Raw genomic sequence first — 19,556 nt, 5'->3', positions numbered from 1 at the left:
ACCCACAGGTATCAGGGCATAACTTCTGATGCAGAGCGCCTTCTCTGTGACTGGAAGTTCCCTGCGCGATTTAGAACCTCAACCACCCAGATTTCTAAATTGCACTAGGAATTTCCATGCAGAGGTCATGCCCCAACATGGCAAAGGTTGGGAAATCCTCACAAGGTCGGAGACAGGATGCTAATGCATAGGCCTGCATGTCCTTCCTTTCACATGCCCTTAATACCCATATCCTACAGGCTTCCCCAACCTGGTGCCCTCCATACATTTTGGACAGCAACTCACATCAGGCCCAACCAGCATGACCAATGATCATGGCTGATTTAAGTTTCCCCAAAGTGGCTGGGGAAACCCAGCCTGATGGGCATGGTATAAAAAATAAAACTATTATTATTATTATGAATTGTCCAAAATATTTGGAGGCCACTGGGTTTGGGGCTATAGCTAATGCACGTTTACTCAGAAATAAGCCCCACTGAGCTCAATGGGTCTGGCTCCTAGATAAGTCTATATAGGATTGCAGTTTAAGCCTATTGTTGTTGTTGTTTAGTCGTTTAGTCGTGTCCGACTCTTCGTGACCCCATGGACCAGAGCACGCCAGGCACCTCTGTCCCCCAATATCTCCCGCAGTTTGGTCAAACTCATGCTGGTAACCTCGAAAACACTATCCAACCATCTTGTCCTCTGTCGCCCCCTTCTCCTTATGCCCTCCATCTTTCCCAGCATCAGTGTTTTCTCCAGGGAGTCTTCTCTTCTCATGAGGTGGTCAAAGTACTGGAGCCTCAGCTTCACGATCTGTCCTTCCAGTGAGCACTCAGGGCTGATTTCCTTAAGAATGGATGCGTTTGATCTTCTTGCAGTCCATGGGACTCTCAAGAGTCTTCTCCAGCACCATAATTCAAAAGCATCAATTCTTCGGCGATCAGCCTTCTTTATGGTCCAGCTCTCACTTCCATACATCACTACTGGGAAAACCATGGCTTTAACTATACGGACCTTTGTTGGCAAGGTGACGTCTCTACTTCTCAAGATGCTGTCTAGGCCTGTCATTGCCCTTCTCCCAAGAAGCAGGCATCTTTTAATTTTGTGGCTGCTGTCACCATCTGCAGTGATCATGGAGCCCAAGAAAGTAAAATCTCTCACTGCCTCCATTTCTTCCCCTTCTATTTGCCAGGAGGTGATGGGACCAGTGGCCATGATCTTCGTTTTTTTGATGTTGAGCTTCAGACCATATTTTGCGCTCTCTCTTTCACCCTCATTAAAAGGTTCTTTAATTCCTCATTAAATTAAATTCATTAAATTCCTAATTAAATTAAAATAAAGCCTATTCCTCATAGGCTTTATGGATACATTTCATTAGCATGTATCCATAAAGCTTATGGATATATAATAATGAAAATGTATATTCTTCCAGTTTACCCCCTGCTTTTATTTCCCTTCCCTTCTTCCTTGTGCGGAATTTCAAATTGTCCTCTAGAATTTGTAAAGTACCATGCTCATGGAAGGTCTTATTGTGGGGCAACCAGTCTCATATAACCAACATGTTTAAGTCTACTTAACACATGAAGGGGTTAAGACCATAGAGTAAGCTGTCGTGCCAGGCTCAGCCTAGGTCGCTCCCCCTCACTTTGGGAGGAAGGTAATCATGCCCTATTGTACTTCAGTCTACTTGGGAAGCTCATCCTGTGCTGGTTGCTCCAGCTCAGAGTGCATGGCTCTCACTGGCCAACCTTGAGTTCCTATACCAATAATGTAGGAACTTTCACCACTAACTTTCAAATCCAAGGAAGTTTTACTGCCTGTGCAACTTTTTTTGGAATGCTGTATGGAAAAGCACATGAATCTGGCCTTGGGAGAGTTTATAAGTAAACCATTTTTAACTTACCAAATGTGTGGCCTTTTTCTATGTTAGGGGAAGAGGGGGACTTTGAAAGGTCTAACAGCATATATTTCCACACTTTGCTGCAATTTTTGTGATTTTAAATCTCTACTGGGGTTCTCTCACCAAAGAGTACTTACCCCAAACTTGGATCTTGGCAACCAATACTTATCCTTTATTTATTTTTTCCCTTGAATCCATAATTATCTATTATAGTGTTTCCCAGACTTTCTCCCCTACGGACAACTTGAATATTGCTGAAGGTCTTATGGTGGCCGATTTAAGGATTTTTCTGCCTTTTGCACTACATGCAATATCCTTTTTAACTATCTTTTAATTGCTGCTTTTACTTCTTGAAGTTTATAAGTTGCTCCACAAAAAGCAGGGCATGCATTTTAAACATAAATAATTTTAATATATATCGGAAAGGCTACAGGCTGCCTAACCTTGCCACAGCTTCGTGGAAAAGACTCTGCTCCAAATCTTTGCAAGCGCCCAGTTCTTTACCTCCTGGTTTTACTTCCTTGCTTCTCTAAAACACCTGCTGTCCTTTGGGAAAATGCAGTTCCCTTAATATATATATATTCTCTGCAGGCTGAGAACTGCAGGTAGGGCGTGACAGCCGTCGGAGATGGCCATTTGCCCCTTCCCTTCTTATTCCCACTCCGATCCCAAAGACAAACAGCGGAAGCAGCAACGCTTTTAATCTCCTGGGAAAGAAGCCTCACCTTGGCTAGTCTCACAAGGGACCTCGGCCTCTCCAGTGCCTGGGAAACCGGAAACTTGCAAGGAAGAAGATGAGCAAATTCCTTGATCCGGAAGCTCAAAAGATCTTCGCTTTGCTCTCTCCCTCTTCTTATTTCCCAGCAAGTCAATCCGATCTCATATAGAGCCCTCTGCTGGCTAAGGCCGGCCATGTGTATTGGAAGCGGTGGGTGGGCGCGATCAGGGAAATGGTAGAATTGAAAGGAACCCCCAAGAGTCAAAATTTATTATAGTTGTTCCGCTTGGCCTTTGGTTTGGACTCGGTCTGACCCTTATGTTTCCCTCCCCTTATGGTCTTGATTTATCAGCTATTTTAAAATGAGGCTGCATTTTAAATTGCATTTTAACCTGTATTTTAAATTGGGTCCCTCCCCATTATGTTTTTACTGTGATTTTATTGGTGTTAGCTGCCCTGCGAGGGCAGGGTATAAATAAAATGTATTATTATTATTACAGTGGTACCTCGGGATGCAAACGGGATCCGTTCTGGAGCCCCGTTCGCACCCTGAAGCAAACGCAACCCGCGTCTGCGGGTCGCATTTCGTCGCTTCCGCGCATGTGCGTGATGTCATTTTGACCATCTGCGCATGCGCGAGCGGCGAAACCCAGAAGTAACGCACTCCGTTACTTCCGGGTCGTCGCGGAGCACAACCTGAAAATACTTATCCTGAAGCATATTTATCCCAAGGTATGACTGTATTATAGGTACATGGGTGGCACTGTGGGTTAAACCACAGAGCCGGTTGTTGTTGTTTAGTCGTGTCCGACTCTTTGTGACCCCATGGACCAGAGCACGCCAGGCACTCATGTCTTCCACTGCCTCCCGCAGTTTGGTCAAACTCATGCTGGTAGCTTCGAGAACACTGCCCAGCCATCTCGTCCTCTGTCATCCCCTTCTCCTTGTGCCCTCCATCTTTCCCAACATCAGGGTCCCACCACAGAGCCTAGGGCTTCCCAATCAGAATGTCGGCAGTTCGAATCCCCGCGACGGGGTGAGCTCCCGTTGCTCAGTCCCTGCTCCTGCCAACCTAGCAGTTTGAAAGCACGTCAAAGTGCAAGTAGATAAATAGGTACCACTCCGGCGGGAAGGTAAACGGCTTTTCCGTGCGCTGCTCTGGTTCGCCAGAAGCAGCTTAGTCATGCTGGCCACATGACCCGGAAGCTGTACACCAGCTCCCTCAGCCAATAAAGCGAAATGAGCGCTGCAACCCCAGAGTCGGCCACGACTGGACCTAATGGTCAGGGGTCCCTTTACCTTTACATTTACCTGCCAGCCATTTAAAAAAGTAAGTATCAAGCACCACTGTTAAAGCCAGGGGTCCCTTTACCTTTATGACTGTATTATTATTATCTAGTCCAATACCCTGCAATGCAGGAATTGGTCGGCCATTTTTATGACTACAACTCCCAACGAACATGGTGATGGAAGACAGCATCCAGCAGGTTCTCCACCCCTAGTATAAAAACCAATACATTTTAGGGAAGTTTTTAATGTTTTATCGCTTATTATTCTTCTTCTCTTGGGAGCCGCCCAGTGACCAGATGGGCTGGGTATAAATAATAAATTGTTATTATATTACATTATTGCACTTAATACACATTTAAAGCACATATCTCCTCCCCAAGAATCCTGGGAGCTGTAGTTTATCCCTCACAGAGCATAAAGCTGCTGAATCCACACTTGCATGGGACTGAATAAGCATATGATCTGCCTGTAAAAATAATAATTAACTGTGCTATTCCGTAAGAGTCATAGGATCGTAGCGTTGGAAGGGACCGCCAAGGAAGGAAGGAACAGATTGTCTGTGCGTATCCTCGCGATAAGCTTGTGGAAACTATTTTCTTACACTGATAACTCGTTTTTCTTCTCCCCAAAAAGTCTCTCATCTAGGTGATGATCGGAAGCAGACCTACCTGAGCAAAATGATGACCTCATGCGCCTTCAAAGCAGAGTGACATCAATAACTGGCTCTTTCTCAGCCATTGCAGAGTTTTCTCTCATATTTTTGTTAAAAAAACCAAACACAATTTCTAGGCTTGGCAACCCCCCCCCCCCATTTCCACTGCTGAACAGCTTGAAACACCTGACTACCCACCCCAACCTCCCTAGATGGTACCAGTGCCATGTCATGCCCATTCGGCCTTTGCAAGACCTCGACCGTCTTTGGAACTCCCTGCCTCTTGATCTCAAGTAGGCGCCTTCGCTGTGTGCTCTTCGGCGCCTGCTGAAAACACTCTTGTTTAGACAAGCCTCCCCCCCCCCCCAGATACTTAGAAAGCTGAGGTCATATTCCTCCATTTTAGTGGTTTAACCTTCTGCGTCTGCTTCTTGAGAACGAAGTATGTACACCTACACTTTGTGCATGCACAGGTCACGAACCTTGAAAGATGTCGTCTTAAATCCCGAAAGAACCTCAGATCACCGTACTGTATTCTACTCTTGCAGATGTGTGACTTGCACTACTGTGGAGGCAGCTGACGACTTTCTGTGTGCATTGGCCTTTAATCACTGTCATTTTTTTTTTAATGGATGACTTTATCTCTTCTGTAAACCAGTTTTTGTACAATCAAGCGGTGTATAAATTTAATAATAATAATAATAATATTTTTAAAAAATTCTTTATACCCTGCCCTTCCTGGTTCAAAAACCAGGCTCAGGGTGGCTAACAACAAATTTAAAACACTTAATTGATGCAACAACAAAAAAACAGCATAAAATACAATATAAAACGTGAATAACAATAAATTCAGAATTAAAAAATCAATTTTGGAGGGAAATCCACCCAATAAACATTAGGTGATCACCAGGGCTAGCTGGCTGAATTAGTCCTACTTGGGACAGCGAGGAGACCAGGGGAGAATTAGCTGTGGGATCCCAGAGCGGGTAATCTTCATAAAAGGGGGAGGGGGAGGGAAGGAAGGGGAATAAAAGATCAGGCTAAATTCAAGTTGAAAGCCAGGCAGAATAGCTTTGTCTTACAAGCCCTACGGAAGGAAGTTAAATCCTGCAGGGCCCTGGTCTCGTGGGGCAGAGCATTCCACCAGGTCGGAGCCATCACTGAGAAGGCCCTGGCCCTTATTTATTAAAAAAAATTAAAAAGCACTGCTGCAAATTTTCCTCGATTTAATATTTTAGTAAAACAGTTTTGAGGGGTCTTTACAAAAAACCAATAAAGGCGTATGTATAACTTTTAAGAAGAGAACAAGCAAGCCAACAGTCCTATCCCTTGGTACTTGGGTTGCGAGGCGTTTTCCATAGGATGCTTTTGTGCCGGAGATCACGCGAAGGCTCCCCCCTTCTTCTTCCTATGCCGCAATGCTGCAAGAGAAATCTCTGCATCCCGCGACTCTTAACGCAACAGCTCGACCTTCTCCCCCTCTATCTCTCTCCCCAGCTGCGGGATAGACTCCCTCTCCCCGCCCTCCCTAACTTTAGACGCCACGAGCGACACCCGGCGCAGGCAGGCAGCGTCCAGCAGAGGGCTCCTCCTCCGCCTGTTTGCCAAGGAAGGGGCGGGGGCGAGAGAAATACGGTATCCACCGGGACCCTTCCCTTCTCCCGCCCACGATCCCAGAAGATCGACGGGAGCTGGACCACCTGCTGGGGAGTGATCTTGGGGACGCCTGCACGGAAAGGGACGCCGAGCTGCCGCAAGGGCCCGGATCCCGCGTTGCAAAGCCCGAGCCCGACCGAGGTGAGGACGCAGCAAGCAGCCCTTGGGCCGCGGCGGCCATTAGCTCCTCCCGTGCAGCCAGTCGAGTCTCTTTGCAAGGCCGGAGGGTGGGGAGATTGGGGGGCGAATCGCCCCGGGGAAAGGCCCGTCCAGGGGCCGAGCAGGGCTGGGGGCGAGGAAGCCGATCTGCGCCCAAGCGGTTCGGTTGGGAGAAAAGCAGAACGACGGGTGAATGGAAAGGGGTCTTTTTGCTGTCCGCGGAAAGGATCTGCTGGAGGGGTAGATCCGCCAACGAGGCAGGCGATTTAGATCCCCGCGATCTCTCCACGCGTGCGAAAATAAGGGGGGATTCTCACGATCAGGACAAGCAGCCTCATCCAGCCTCGCGCTTCGAGGAAATCCGGGTGGCGTATATTGAAATTGCCACGTTTTACTTTTCAGATCAGCCCTGGGAGGTAGGACGGGCTGAGATATGCAGTGGTACCTCGGGTTACATACGCTTCAGGTTACGGACTCCGCTAACCCAGAAATAGTACCTCGGGTTAAGAACTTTGCTTCAGGATGAGAGCAGAAATCGTGCTGCGGCAGCGGGAGGCCCCATTAGCTAAAGTGGTGCTTCAGGTTAAATACAGTTTCAGGTTAGAAAACAGACCTCCAGAACGAATTAAGTTCTTAACCCGAGGTATCACTGTATCATATGACTGCCACAGGCTTTGAGGAAGTGCGGGGAAAGTTGGCCGTAGCGTTCTCCCCCAGTTCCAGTGTTCCAAGTGTGGTCTGACCAGGGCAGAATAAAGCAGTACTATGGCTTCCCTTGATCTGGACACTAGACTTCTGTTGTCACAGCCTAGAATAGCATCAGCTTTTTTTTTTTTTTGCCGCTGCATCTCACTGTTGACTTATGTTAAGCTTGTGGTTACTAAGAGCCCTAGATCTTGGCTACTCTCCTCTGCACACATTCCAGCTTGTCAATATGTCTCTTAAATTGTGGTATGTCAGGGACAGGACTGGCATTATCAATTGGGTGGGTACCAGCCATGGTGTTCACTCCAGCAGCGGTGAGTCCTACTGGTACCCCGAAGAGAGAGAGAAAGGAGGGAGTAGCATAACCACAGGGACGCAGGTGGTGCTGTGGGTTAAACCACAGAGCCTAGGGCTTGCCGATCAGAAGGTCGGCGGTTCAAATCCCCGCAACGGGCTGAGCTCCCGTTGCTCGGTCCCAGCTCCTGCCAACCTAGCAGTTCAAAAGCACGTCAAAGTACAAGTAGATAAATAGGTACCGCTCCGGCGGGAAGGTAAACGGTGTTTCCGTGCGCTGCTCTGGTTTGCCAGAAGCGGCTTAGTCATGCTGGCCACATGACCTGGAAGCTGTAAAGCGAGATGAGCAATGCAACCCCAGAGTCGTCCGTGACTGGACCTAATGGTCAGGGATCCCTTTACCTTTACCTTTAGCATAACCACAGAAAACAAAACAAGAGGCAAACTCTCAGAACAGCACTGGAAAAGGAATCATTTTATCACGTAAACCATTTTATCACTTTATATTGATTGAATTTATATACCACCCTATACCCAGAGGTCTCAGGGAGGTTCACAGAAAAGACCACAGTATACAAAATCAAAATAAGAATGATAACCCAATACTGTAACACCCCTTCAAAAAAAGAGCCACATTTTAAAAGGGTATAGGATGTCCATCAGGTCAGCGAAAGGCCTGGTTAAAAAGGAACATGTTTGCCTGGCGCCTAAAGGTGTATAGTGAAGGCGCCAGGCAGGCGAACTTCCCTGGGGAGAGCATTCCACAGACGGGGAGCCACTGCCGAGAAGGCCCTGTTCTCGTGTTGCCACCCTCCGGACCTCTCAAGGAAGAGGCACACAAAGGAGGGCCTCAGAAGATGATCTCAGGGTCCGGGTAGGTTCATATGGGAAGAGGCGGTCCTTGAGGTACTGTGGTCCTAAGTATGCCGCTTATATGCCCAGATGGCTTCAATGTATACGACAAAACAACACCACCACAAACTGGCTTTGAAAAGCTTTTTCATATTCTCCAGTGTGCTACCCTTGCCGTTGTGGCGGCACAGGGTTGCCGTTCTGTGATGGACTTACGCTACTTGTTGAATGGTTCATTTATCCAGTCTGAATAACATTTACTGCACATGTAACTTGTTAAGATAGAGTTGTACATTTATCCACTCCATGTTTACAGTATCTCCAGGCTTTGTTTTGCACATGGCACCTTAGTATGTTTGTTGTTTGAATGGTTACAAGTCTATTTCTATTCTAGCTATTATTCTAGTAAAATTGGTTTTATACTTATAAGCCAGTTTATGGTGTTGTTGCTTTGTTGTATTATTATTACTGTCACCACATTTGATACTTTGTGTATATACTTCAATGTATACATTCACTCTCTTCTGCTTTCTTCCATCTTAAAGTCAGACCCAAAGAGCAGCTTAAATTTTTTTTAATCGATAAACAATGCACCAAAGGTTGAGAAAATGGGAAGAAGGGCTTGTGAACATCAATAAGGGGATTGTATGAATCTCTAGTCTGACTCCCTGCAATACGAAACAATTTTTGGAGTCCTCAGCACGGAATAACGCCTCATCTCTGTTTTTTCTCTCTCTCTGTTTCTTTTCAGCTATTGATAAAATGTTGACCCAACACAAAGAAGAGAAAGCAGACCAGGAAAGTCTCTTGGAAGAGGGCAGCGCTAGGAACCCTCCTCACTTGAAGGCCTTTCTGGAAAGGCATGGAACTGGGATGCCGGAAGAACAAGTTCTCAAGAAGAAACATATGTGTCCCGATTGTGGGAAGAACTTTTGCCGCCGTTCGGACCTTGTCCGGCACCGGAAACTCCATACGGGAGACCGTCCGTTTATCTGTTCCAAGTGTGGGAAAGGCTTTGTTCAGAGTACCCACCTCATCGCGCACCAGAAAAGCCACGTGCGAGAGAAGCCCTTTTTCTGTCCTCACTGCGGAAGAAGCTTCAACCAGATCCTGAACTTCAACAGACACCAGAGAACTCACTTAAAGGAACCGCCGTTCCAGTGCTGCGACTGCGGGAAGACCTTCAGCCGCAGCTCGAATCTTATTATGCACCAGAGGGCGCACACAGGGGAGAGGCCCTATAAATGCTTCGACTGTGGAAATAGCTTCAGCAGAAGCTCCACTCTCGTTACCCATCAGAGAATCCACACCGGCGAGAAACCCTATAAATGCCAGGACTGCTGGAAAAGCTTTGGCAGGCGCTCGACCCTGGTGATGCACCAGAGAATCCACACGGGGGAGAAGCCTTATCAATGTCCCGACTGCCCGGAAAGCTTCAGCGTTAAATCGGGTCTTCTAAGTCATCAGAGAATCCACATGACCGAGAAACCCTACCTTTGCCTGGAGTGCGGCAAAAACTTCTGCCGGAGCGCAGACCTCATTATCCACCAGAGAATCCACACGGGAGAAAAACCCTACAAGTGCAACGACTGCGGCAAGAAATTCAACACGAACTCGCACCTCGTCACTCACCTGAGGATTCACACAGGGGAAAAACCGTACAAGTGCCCCGAGTGCGGGAAAGGCTTCTCTTACAGCTCGGTGCTTGTGGGCCACCAGCGGCTTCACACGGGAGAAAAGCCATACGCCTGTCTCGAGTGCGGGAAAACCTTTCGCAACAATTCGCACCTTATCACGCACCAGAGAGTGCACACGGGAGAGAAGCCTTACGAATGCGCCGAGTGCGGGAGGGGTTTCAGCGTCAGTTCAAACCTTCGGAAGCACCGGAAAATCCACGAAAGGGAGACCTCTCTTAAAGATTCTGAGTAGCAACCCTAGCTGATGGGAGTCCCAGTTAGGCGCTAGCAAAGCTTGCAAACCAGCGGTTCTCAACCTGTGGGTCCCCAGATGTTGTTGGACTACAACTCCCATCATCCCTGAGCTCTGGCCTTGCTAGCTAGGGACGATGGGAGTTGTAGTTCAACAACATCTGGGGACCCACAGGTTGAGAAAGGCTGTTGGAAACGGAAATTGATGCCTGAGAAAAACATCAGGAAAATCTTTTGCAACGCGGAATAGGCAACGTGGAGCATAGGGTAGCAAGGAACACAGACCAAATCTAGTCTTGGAAATATCTGGTTCTGGGAAATCCTGACAACTCTGTTTCTCTAATGGGTGGGATAGGATGAGGAATCTTCCGTATTCTGTCTTCAGAGAAACTCGCACGCTTTTTCTCAAAAGGAGTTAACGCAAATAAAATAGATTTGTACCTGCTTCCTTGGCGGCGCCTGTGTTTCTGACGTCCGGCTTCTTCGAAATATAGCGGCGGCAGAGAGCAATACGGAAAGGGCATGATGGGAAAGGGCGTGATGGGTGGCGGGGGCTGCTGGGCGGCGAGACAGGCGAATAGCACACAGATCATTCAAATAGCTAACGTCACAAAAGTCAGTGATATTCCAGTAGTCATCGGCTGAACAGAAGCTTGTGCACAATCAATAACGGGCAGATGGTGTAGAGCACCACAGAGATGGATGGAGAGCCTTAGACCTTGGGGGCTGAATGCAGCCTTCTAGGCCTCTTATCTGACACTTGGGACTTTCCTTAGCCCCACCCACTACTGACTCTGCTCCACCCTCTCCTTGAGTGTTTTTGCCTGGCTTGACTTTGTCCTCGAATTCCGATGATGCCAGCAATGGAGCTCTAGTGCATGCAGAAACTTGCCTACTGTACAAAGGCAAAGTTTAACATTCATTGCCCCGCCTCCTTTTGTCCCTGGCTCCTCCCACCACTGGCACAAGGCCCTCAGAAGGGGCTGTGGCCCTGGGCCTGTAAAAGGTCCCCCCCCCTGAGATAAGAGGGTAGAATATCATCTGCCTCTGGGGGGGAGAGCACAGATTCTGTTCTTTGCCAGGTTGATGTTTTATGTTTTTAATACAGTGGTACCTCAGGTTAAGTACTTAATTAGTTCAAGAGGTCCGTACTTAACCTGAAACTGTTCTTAACCTGAAGCACCACTTTAGCTAATGGGGCCTCCTGCTGCCGCCGCGCTGCCGGAGTTCTGTTCTCATCCTGAAGCAAAGTTCTTAACCTGAAGCACTATTTCTGGGTTAGAGGAGTCTGTAACCTGAGGCATATGTAACCTGAAGCGTATGTAACCCGAGGTACCACTGTACTTTCTTGGGAGCTGCCCAGAGTGACTGGGGCATCCCAGTCAGATGGGCGGCATATTAATAACAATAATCACACAAACACACCTGTGTGTTCAGTTTTCTGTACCACATCTCACTCAGTGCTACAATTATACTGTCACAACAGCAGATCCAAGTATCCAGAGGGGTGCAAAGTGAATTTGGGGGGCGAGCAGAGGTGAGTTTTGTTGGATTTCTTGTAGAGAACCTGCTGGTTTATTTTAACACTCTCATCCTAACCCATGGGTGGGCAAATTAAGGCCCAGGGGCCGGATCCGGCCCAATCACCTTCTAAATCCAGCCCTCAGATGGTCTGGGAATCTGTGTGTTTTTACATGAGTAGAATGTGTCCTTTTATTTAAAATGCATCTCTGGGTTGTTTGTGGGGCATAGGAATTCATTCATTATTATTATTTTTCCAAAATATAGTCCGGCCCCCCACAAGGTCTGAGGGACAGTGGACCGGCCCCCTGCTGAAAAAGTTTTTCTGACCCCTGTCCTAAGCCTATGACCTTTGAAGCAAATGCTTTTAATTTTTTTGATAGGGTTAATTTTCAAGAATGCATGTTAAGCCTGAATTTGAATTTGATGTCAGCTGTGCTAGTACAGCTGGAAATCGGACGGTCGTGCTTCCAGAGATTTTAAAAAAAATGCCACTGCACAAGGAGACGCTGGATTTTACGAAGCTGCTTTATACCAAGTCAAGACCATTGATCCATCTATCTTAGTAGTGCCCACACTGACTGGTAGCAAACAGTTTTCTCTCCCATCCATACCTGGAGATGCCCGGGATTCAACCTAGCACCTTCTGCATGCAAAACAGATTCTCTGCCTCTGATCTGTAAGGCTGTCCCTTTTTTCAATGCATCTGTTGATATAACATTGTGGTTAAGGGCATGAATGATGAAGTCCCCTGGTCCAGTCTTTCTTCCGCCATTAACTCCAGCTTTATCCAAGGCATTATTCTCTGTCTCACTCTTCCTTTCCATCTGCAATATGGGGAGTGGGTGATAGCTCTCTTTACCAGGATGCCTGTGAAACACTTTAGATATTCAATATGTGGTGTGAGGGACGCAGGTGGCGCTGTGGGTTAAACCACAGAGCCTAGGACTTGCCGATCAGAAGGTCGGTGGTTCGAATCCCTGCGATGGGGTGAGCTCCCGTTGCTCGGTCGCTGCTCCTGCCAACCTAGCAGTTCGAAAGCACGTCAAAGTGCAAGTAGATAAATAGGTACCGCTCCGGTGGGAAGGTAAACGGCGTTTCCATACGCTGCTCTGGTTCACCAGAAGTGGCTTATTCATGCTGGCCACATGACCCGGAAGCTGTACGCCGGCTCCCTCTGCCAATAAAGCGAGATGAGCGCCGCAACCCCAGAGTCGGTCACGACTGGACCTAATGGTCAGGGGTCCCTTTACCTTATGTGCAAATGACCTGCCACAGACCCACAGTTCCTTTTTCAAGAAGGCTTACCAAGAAGTGTTTCTCCCCAAACTATCCAGGTCATGCGCCTTCAGTTCCAGCACATTTAGATCTCAAGATCTTCGTGTTTCAGAGCTGTTGGTGGATGTATCTGCAAAACCAGTTGCTGCAGCATTCTGAATTCTATTTTTCAAATGCTCAAGGAAACCTCCATGTCCAGATGAACTCTGTTTGAGTACCACATGCTGCGGAAGCACAATGGCCGCAGAGAGCAGTTGTCAATCACACCCCAATTGTGGATTTCTGGACACCTCTGGCTGGCTACTCTTGGAGGCTGGATTAGATGGGCATATCAACCTGATCCAACAGGGGTTTTCTTATATATTTGACCTGGGTATCACAAAATCAGGGACAGCTTTTCTGTCCTCTGACATCACTTCCAATTGCTACAGTTTTCTGAGGAAGCAATTCACATATTTAAAAGTGTGGGGGGAAAGTATTTGATCCCCTGCTAAATTTGCCCATTTGCCCTCTTACGCAGAAATGACCAGTCCATAATTTTAATGGTTGGTTTATTGTAGTAGCTACACATCAGCCTCAAAATCTTACTAAATTGGAGAGGATCTGCAAAGAGGAGTGGGACAAAATACCTCCTGAGATGTGTGCAAACCTGGTGGCCACCTAGAAGAAACGTCTGACCTCTGTAATTGCCAACAAGGGTTTGCCACCAAGTACTAAGTCATATTTTGCAAAGGGGTCAAATACTTATTTCACTCATTATAATGCACATCAATCTCTGACTTTCGTCTTCTGGGTTTCTGAGGGTTCTCTTGTTGTTATTCTGTCTCTCACAGCTGCAATAAACCTACCATTAAAATTATGGACTGGTCATTTCTTCGTCAGAGGGCAAAGGGGCAAATTTAGCAGGGGATCAGATACTTTCTCCCCTCACTGTAGCTGCAAGTCACAAAGTAATGAATTATCAAGGGATGTAATAACAGGTGTGTGACTTGGTCCTGAAAGCCCGTGCCCTCTAGTCTACTGAAAATGGCGCTCTTGGGGAAATGGGAAAGGCATGCGTGTTTCTGTTTGGAATATAGGGTGAAAAAGGCACTCCTGGCAAATCAATGCAAGGATCAAGCGCTAACACTAAATTCACATTTTTTTAAACACTGCGGGATAGGGCTTCTCAAAACATTGCATCTTAACTAAATAAAACAAAAGGTACGGCCTTGAAGTGCCATGGGAACACAAGCAAAGGGGAATATTAAATTATTGGGGGAGAGTTTCACATACAGGGCACTGCTATGTTCATGTGTCGTCGTCGCCCCCCCCCCCAAATGAATATGTTCGTGCATGGAGCCCTCATCAGTTGTTCTTAAAGAATGACAGATTCACTTTAGTCCCAAGTTGTCATGGGCTTCAGAAGGTCATAATCCACACCTCGTCCTGATCAAGTCAAGTAATAGTACCTCTCTATTCTGCCTTGGTCAGGCCACACCTGGAGTGCTGTCTCCAGTTCTGGGCACCACAATTTAAGAAGGATATTGGCAAGCTGGAACAAGTGCAGAGGAGGGCAGCCAAGATGATCAAGGGTCTGGAAACCAAGCCTTATGAGGAACGGTTGAGAAAACCAGAGACTTGAGAGGAGATATGATAGCCATCTTCAAATATCTCAAGGGCTGTCAAAATGGAAGATGGAGCAAGCTTGTTTTTCCCCACTCTGAAGGCTAGGACCCAAACCAATGCCTTCAAGCTACAAGAGATTCCGACTAAACATCAAGAAGACATTTCTGACAGAGCTGTTGGACAGTGGAACGATCTCCCTTGGTGGAATGATATTGCATCAGTAACTTAATACCTAGTGCAGGCATAGGCAAACCCTGCCCTCCAGATGTTTTGGGACTACAACTCCCATCATCCCTAGTTAACAGGACCAGTGGTCAGGGATGATGGGAATTGTAGTCTCAAAAACATCTGGAGGGCCGAGTTTGCCTATGCCTGACCTAGTTAGTGGAGAGAGGTGAGATAGCCAGATAATAGTAGTAGTAGTAGTAGTAGTAGTAGTAGTAGTAGTAGTAGTAATAATAATTTATTTCTACCCCACCCATCTGGCTGGGTTTCCCCAGCCACTCTGGGTGGCTCCCAACAGAATATTAAAAACACAATAAAACATCAAGCATTAAAAACTTCCCTAAATGGGGCAGCCATTAGATGTCTTCTGAAAGTCAAATAGTTGTTTATTTCCTTGACATCTGATGGGAAGGTGTTCCACAGGGCGGGTGCCACTACCAAGAAGACACTCTCCCTGGTTCCCTGTAATCTCACTTCTCGCAGTGAGGGAACTGCCAAAAGGCCCTCGGCGCTGGACCTCAGTGTCCGGGCTGAATGATGGGGGTGGAGGCCGTTCACTGGTGTTTGAGGTGAACTCATTGCTCTTGAGGAACTGTCCACAACTGGAGCTAGTTCACTGGCTGAAACTGGTTCCCCACCCCTGGATTCAGCCATGAGTTAGATATTGCGTGAGTGGAGTTCTCACATAATTATTGTGTACATAACCAACGCAGGATGAATCAAAGTGACCAAATTTAAACTAGAAATTGTTTGCCCTGGTTGAACCTAAGCCTTCTCCTTAGACAGATTTTCCCAAGCAGAATTTTTAAAAAATATATGAAATCAAGGCATCAAAGCCATTGCCTATTTTTTCTTCAGATTTCCTTCTTTCTTTCATTCTTTGACCTTATCTAAAAAAAATGTAAATACATTTGGAAGTAAATATCTAAATAATTCCCTTGTGATATACAGTAAGTGGGGTTCCCCTCCACCATTTGGCCTGCCACTTATGAGCCATCGGATTTAATCGTATTAATTTTTTTATTTAAATAATCCATCAATAATATAAATTATAAAACAGATTTCCTCTCAAACAGAATTATTTTAATTTTATTCACTAACAGCATTCATATGCCACCCAGTCACAACGATCTCTGCGTAGCAAGGCATTTCGAAATACAATAATTTTAAACTGTAGCTCTGGTCTACTTAAAAGGGGGAAAAGGGTGCTTCTGAATCAGACTAAATTTAACTAACTCACAGAATCACCATTTTTTAATCCCTGGCTCCTTTTTCATGGTCATAAACGAAAGAAAAAACCCAGTTTCTGAATCAAACTAATGGCTTGATTTATTGTTTCAGGAGCAGGAAGCAAACACAAAATGTAAAGGCAAACCTAACGGAAAATGAAAAAGGTAAAGTACCACCGGTTTCAGGGGAAACACCAGCGTCTTACCTCCAGCCTCCTTCGGTGTTTTACAAATGGCCTGGGGTTAAGATGGGCCCCAGCTGAGTCAATGAGTGAGGGGCAGTCAAATCCTAAGCATACCCTCCAGAACCCCAAACCTACCTCTTTCCTGGAGGAGAGACTTGGCGCGTCCCTCCCTCCTGTGGTAAGAGGGCCAGGATTCTGCTCACCTATGGGCCCTCCTTTCTCTTCAAATCTCACCACCCCAACCTTCCCCACCCACACCTGCTCTTCCCAGAAAGTTGCTTTGGTTCTCTGGCTCGCCACTGGGTTGGTTCACTGGGGGGTGGGAATCCCTGGTGCCTGTTCCTTTGCAGTTCCCTCTGCCATCTGAAGCATCTGATCAGAAAGGAAAGTGCCATTCTACATCTTGAGGTTTTGCCGCTGCTCCTCCATCGCCCCTGATGTCCTCCCTCCTTACACACCAGCGGGAAAGACACTTTGTAGAGTGAACGGGTCACTTGTTGTGAGATGTAATCTGCCGAGAGCAGTCAAGCACAACATTCCTTGTTTTCCTAGAGTGGACATGCAGGCGAATGTTTGGTCCAGCCAGTCGAAAACTTCCTGTTTCCTCCTGGCTGGAACATCCTTCCTTTGCATGTGACTAGAGGTGGGCGTGGCCTGTCCAGGTAACAAAAGGACAAGGTGTGCTGCCACACTCTCTCTTTTTCACTTCCTCCTTTGTTTGACCAGCTTCTAGCTTAGACTGCCCTGCTAGATTCTCAGCTAGCAGAGGCTGGGATCACTCCTCCATATGGGGTAGATCCACATGTATATATTTGTAACTAAGTCTGCCTTCAGGGATCCAACTGTGAACTGACGTGAGTAAACAACTTTTATTGACTTTAAATAAGATTGTCGTGTGTTTATTCTTTTAAGAGGGATAAAAGGGAACTTACCAGCAACATACAATTCAATACTGAATTGTATGATAGTGAGAGGCTTACACAAGCCTGCAACCAGCTATCTGCTGTGCATGTTAAAAGGGGAATGTGAAACTCTGCTAAGTAAAGGAACTTGCTAGCACAAGTTAGGAAGGATATTAATAAACAATATGTCCTCTTCTGACTCCCTGAACATTCCCACATTTGTAGGGGACTCCCCTTCTCCCCCTTCCATCACTCCATCTGTTTCAGATGGAAACAGATAACCCATATGAGGTTATTAGGCCAAGGACTTCAGGATTATGCCCCCTGCCGCTTGGAAAGAGTGTGGTGGTCCGGACAATCTAGGCCACATTCGCACCATGCATTTAAGTAGGGCCACGGCGCTTTAAAATGGCTTCCCCCAAAGAATTCTGGGAGCTGTAGTTTCTTAAGGCTGCTGAATTCTTAGGAGACCCCTGTTCTCACAGAGCTTAACCATAAGTCCCTCTTCACAGGGAACTCTGGGAAATGTAGTTCTGTGAGGGGAATAGGGAGTCCCCTACAACTCTCAGCGCCCTTAACAAATGACAGCTCCCAGGATCCTTTGGTGGAAGCCATGACTGTTGATACTTTAAATGTGACCCTAGTCGGGAAACCACCATCCATTGATGGTATTTGTGGATTAGGAAGGGGTCACCTGACAATTCTACCTGGGGTCTGGGAATGGTACATGGTTTGCTTGCTTGTTTATTGTACAGTCGTACCTTGGTTCTCGAATGCCTTGCGACTCAAATGTTTTGGCTCCCAAACGCCACAAACCCGGAAAGGAATGTTCTGGTTTGCGGACGGTTTTTGGAAGCTGAATGTCCAACGCGGCTTCCGATTGAGTGCAGGAAGCTACTGCAGCCAATCGGAAGTTGCGCCTTGGTTTTCGGAAGTCAAACAGACTTCCAGAGCAGATTCTGTTTGAGAACCAAGGTACGGCTGTATTTGTATCCTCATCTTTCTCTTCCAAACAACTCAAGATGGTCTATACAAGAAGGTTTTATCCATTTCATCCTGCTAACAACCCTGTGAGGTAGGTTAGGCTGACATGACAATTGGTCCCAGGTCACCGGCAAGCGTCATGGCTGAGTATCCATGTCCAAACCAGGCCAAGCCCAACACTCTATCCGGTACATCTGGCTCTCAACTGCAGCAAAAGGGTTTGAAGTTTGAGTGAAAATGCCTTTTTCCAGCCACCTTCCCTTCAAACTCTAATTGTAGAAAGGATCTCACCATTTGCAGTTATGCGACAGGGTTTATCAAGGTTTCCCTTTCTTCGCTTTAGCCCAACACAGCCGGGACTTCACTGATTCGCTCCAGGACTGTAGCCACTGCCTTCCAGACCTACAGAACCGGGGGCAAATGGGTCACTCTTAATGGTCACAGCTGCAATGGGCAGCTGATAGCTTTCTCCAATGAGATGGGACATCTTATGTTGAATAAACTGCTTGCTACCACTGAAGTTTTTCCCGCAGTCCGGACATATGAACGACGTCTTCCCTGCGTGAATTCTCTGATGTGCCACAAGGTGCGAACTCACGCGAAAGCTTTTCCCGCATTCGGGGCACTGGTAAGGTTTCTCTCCCGTGTGGATTCTCTGGTGGATCATAAAGTGGGGTCGCTGGCTGAAGCGTTTCCCGCACTCCAAGCACATATATGGCTTCTCTCCCGTGTGAATCCGTTGGTGAATCGCTAGGTTCATTTTGACGCTGAATTTCTTCCCGCAGTCAAGGCACTCGTAAGGTTTTTCTCCCGTGTGAATCACTCGATGTTTTGCCAGGTGAGAGTTCCGGCTAAAGGTTTTCCCACAGTCGGAACATCCATAGGGCCTGTCGCCTCTGTGGCTCCTTTGGTGCCTCTTGAGAGCTGAGTTCTGAATGAACCTGTTCCCGCAGTCTGGGCAGACGTAAGGTTTCTCTCCTGTGTGTATTCTCAGGTGGTTAACCAGATGGGAACTGTACTTGAAGTTCTTTCCACAGTCGTGACATACGAGTGGCCTCTTAACCCTAGCGGGCCTTGTCTTTATCGTGACATCTTTCTGAGATATGAAACTACCTGTTCTAGAAACGACTTGATCCTGGGCCTGCTCTGAGGGGTTTCTCTGCAAACTTCCCTGGTTCCGAATCTCTTTTTCCACTTGAGGATTGTGAGGGGAAACTCGTTGTATTCCAGGTGGTTCTAATGGCTCACAAACTTGCTGCTGAGGCGTCTTCTTCTTGCTCCTGCAAGGTATCCCTATAAGGATACGAAGAAGAAAAGGTTAAGGGAGAGCATGTAAAATGTAGGGTAGAAACTGCAAATCCCTAAAACAGGGCCAATCTGTGCGCCAAGGAGAGCTGAGAATTGTTAGGAGACCCTTATTCCCTGAGAGGGTTACAAATGCCAGAGTTCCCTGGGAAGAATTGATTGTTAAATTACTATGGGAATTGT

At 46.9% G+C, this 19,556-nt stretch overlaps 2 protein-coding genes across 2 annotated transcripts in view; one reads left to right on the top strand and one right to left on the bottom strand.

The window, feature by feature from the left end:
• LOC114592128 (uncharacterized) overlaps window positions 1-19,556 on the bottom strand; it is a 31,153-nt gene that overhangs the window by 2,889 nt on the left and 8,708 nt on the right. The window contains exon 7 of the mRNA XM_077920655.1: window positions 18,554-19,361. Within this exon, the coding sequence (XP_077776781.1) occupies window positions 18,554-19,361 (808 nt within the window). The remainder of the gene's footprint in view (window positions 1-18,553; window positions 19,362-19,556) is intronic.
• On the top strand, window positions 4,061-10,581 carry LOC114592112 (uncharacterized). The gene is made up of 3 exons (XM_028720011.2): window positions 4,061-4,087; window positions 6,081-6,339; window positions 8,960-10,581. Exons 1-3 carry the CDS (start codon window positions 4,061-4,063, stop codon window positions 10,135-10,137), a joined length of 1,464 nt encoding a protein of 487 aa, XP_028575844.2. The 3' UTR covers window positions 10,138-10,581.

This window comes from Podarcis muralis, chromosome 2 (genome assembly GCF_964188315.1).
Source record: "Podarcis muralis chromosome 2, rPodMur119.hap1.1, whole genome shotgun sequence".
In the NCBI taxonomy this organism is placed as follows: Eukaryota; Metazoa; Chordata; class Lepidosauria; order Squamata; family Lacertidae; genus Podarcis; species Podarcis muralis.
This window is presented reverse-complemented; position numbering and strand designations above follow the sequence as displayed.

Bases quoted from the DNA above. Each gene is read 5' to 3' on its own strand.
- LOC114592112 (XM_028720011.2), top strand. From the start codon at position 4,061: ATGGTGATGGAAGACAGCATCCAGCAG. The intron at 4,088-6,080 runs GTTCTCCACCCC...CCCTAACTTTAG, and splicing joins TGGAAGACAGCATCCAGCAG to ACGCCACGAGCGACACCCGG. The intron at 6,340-8,959 runs GTGAGGACGCAG...GTTTCTTTTCAG, and splicing joins AAAGCCCGAGCCCGACCGAG to CTATTGATAAAATGTTGACC.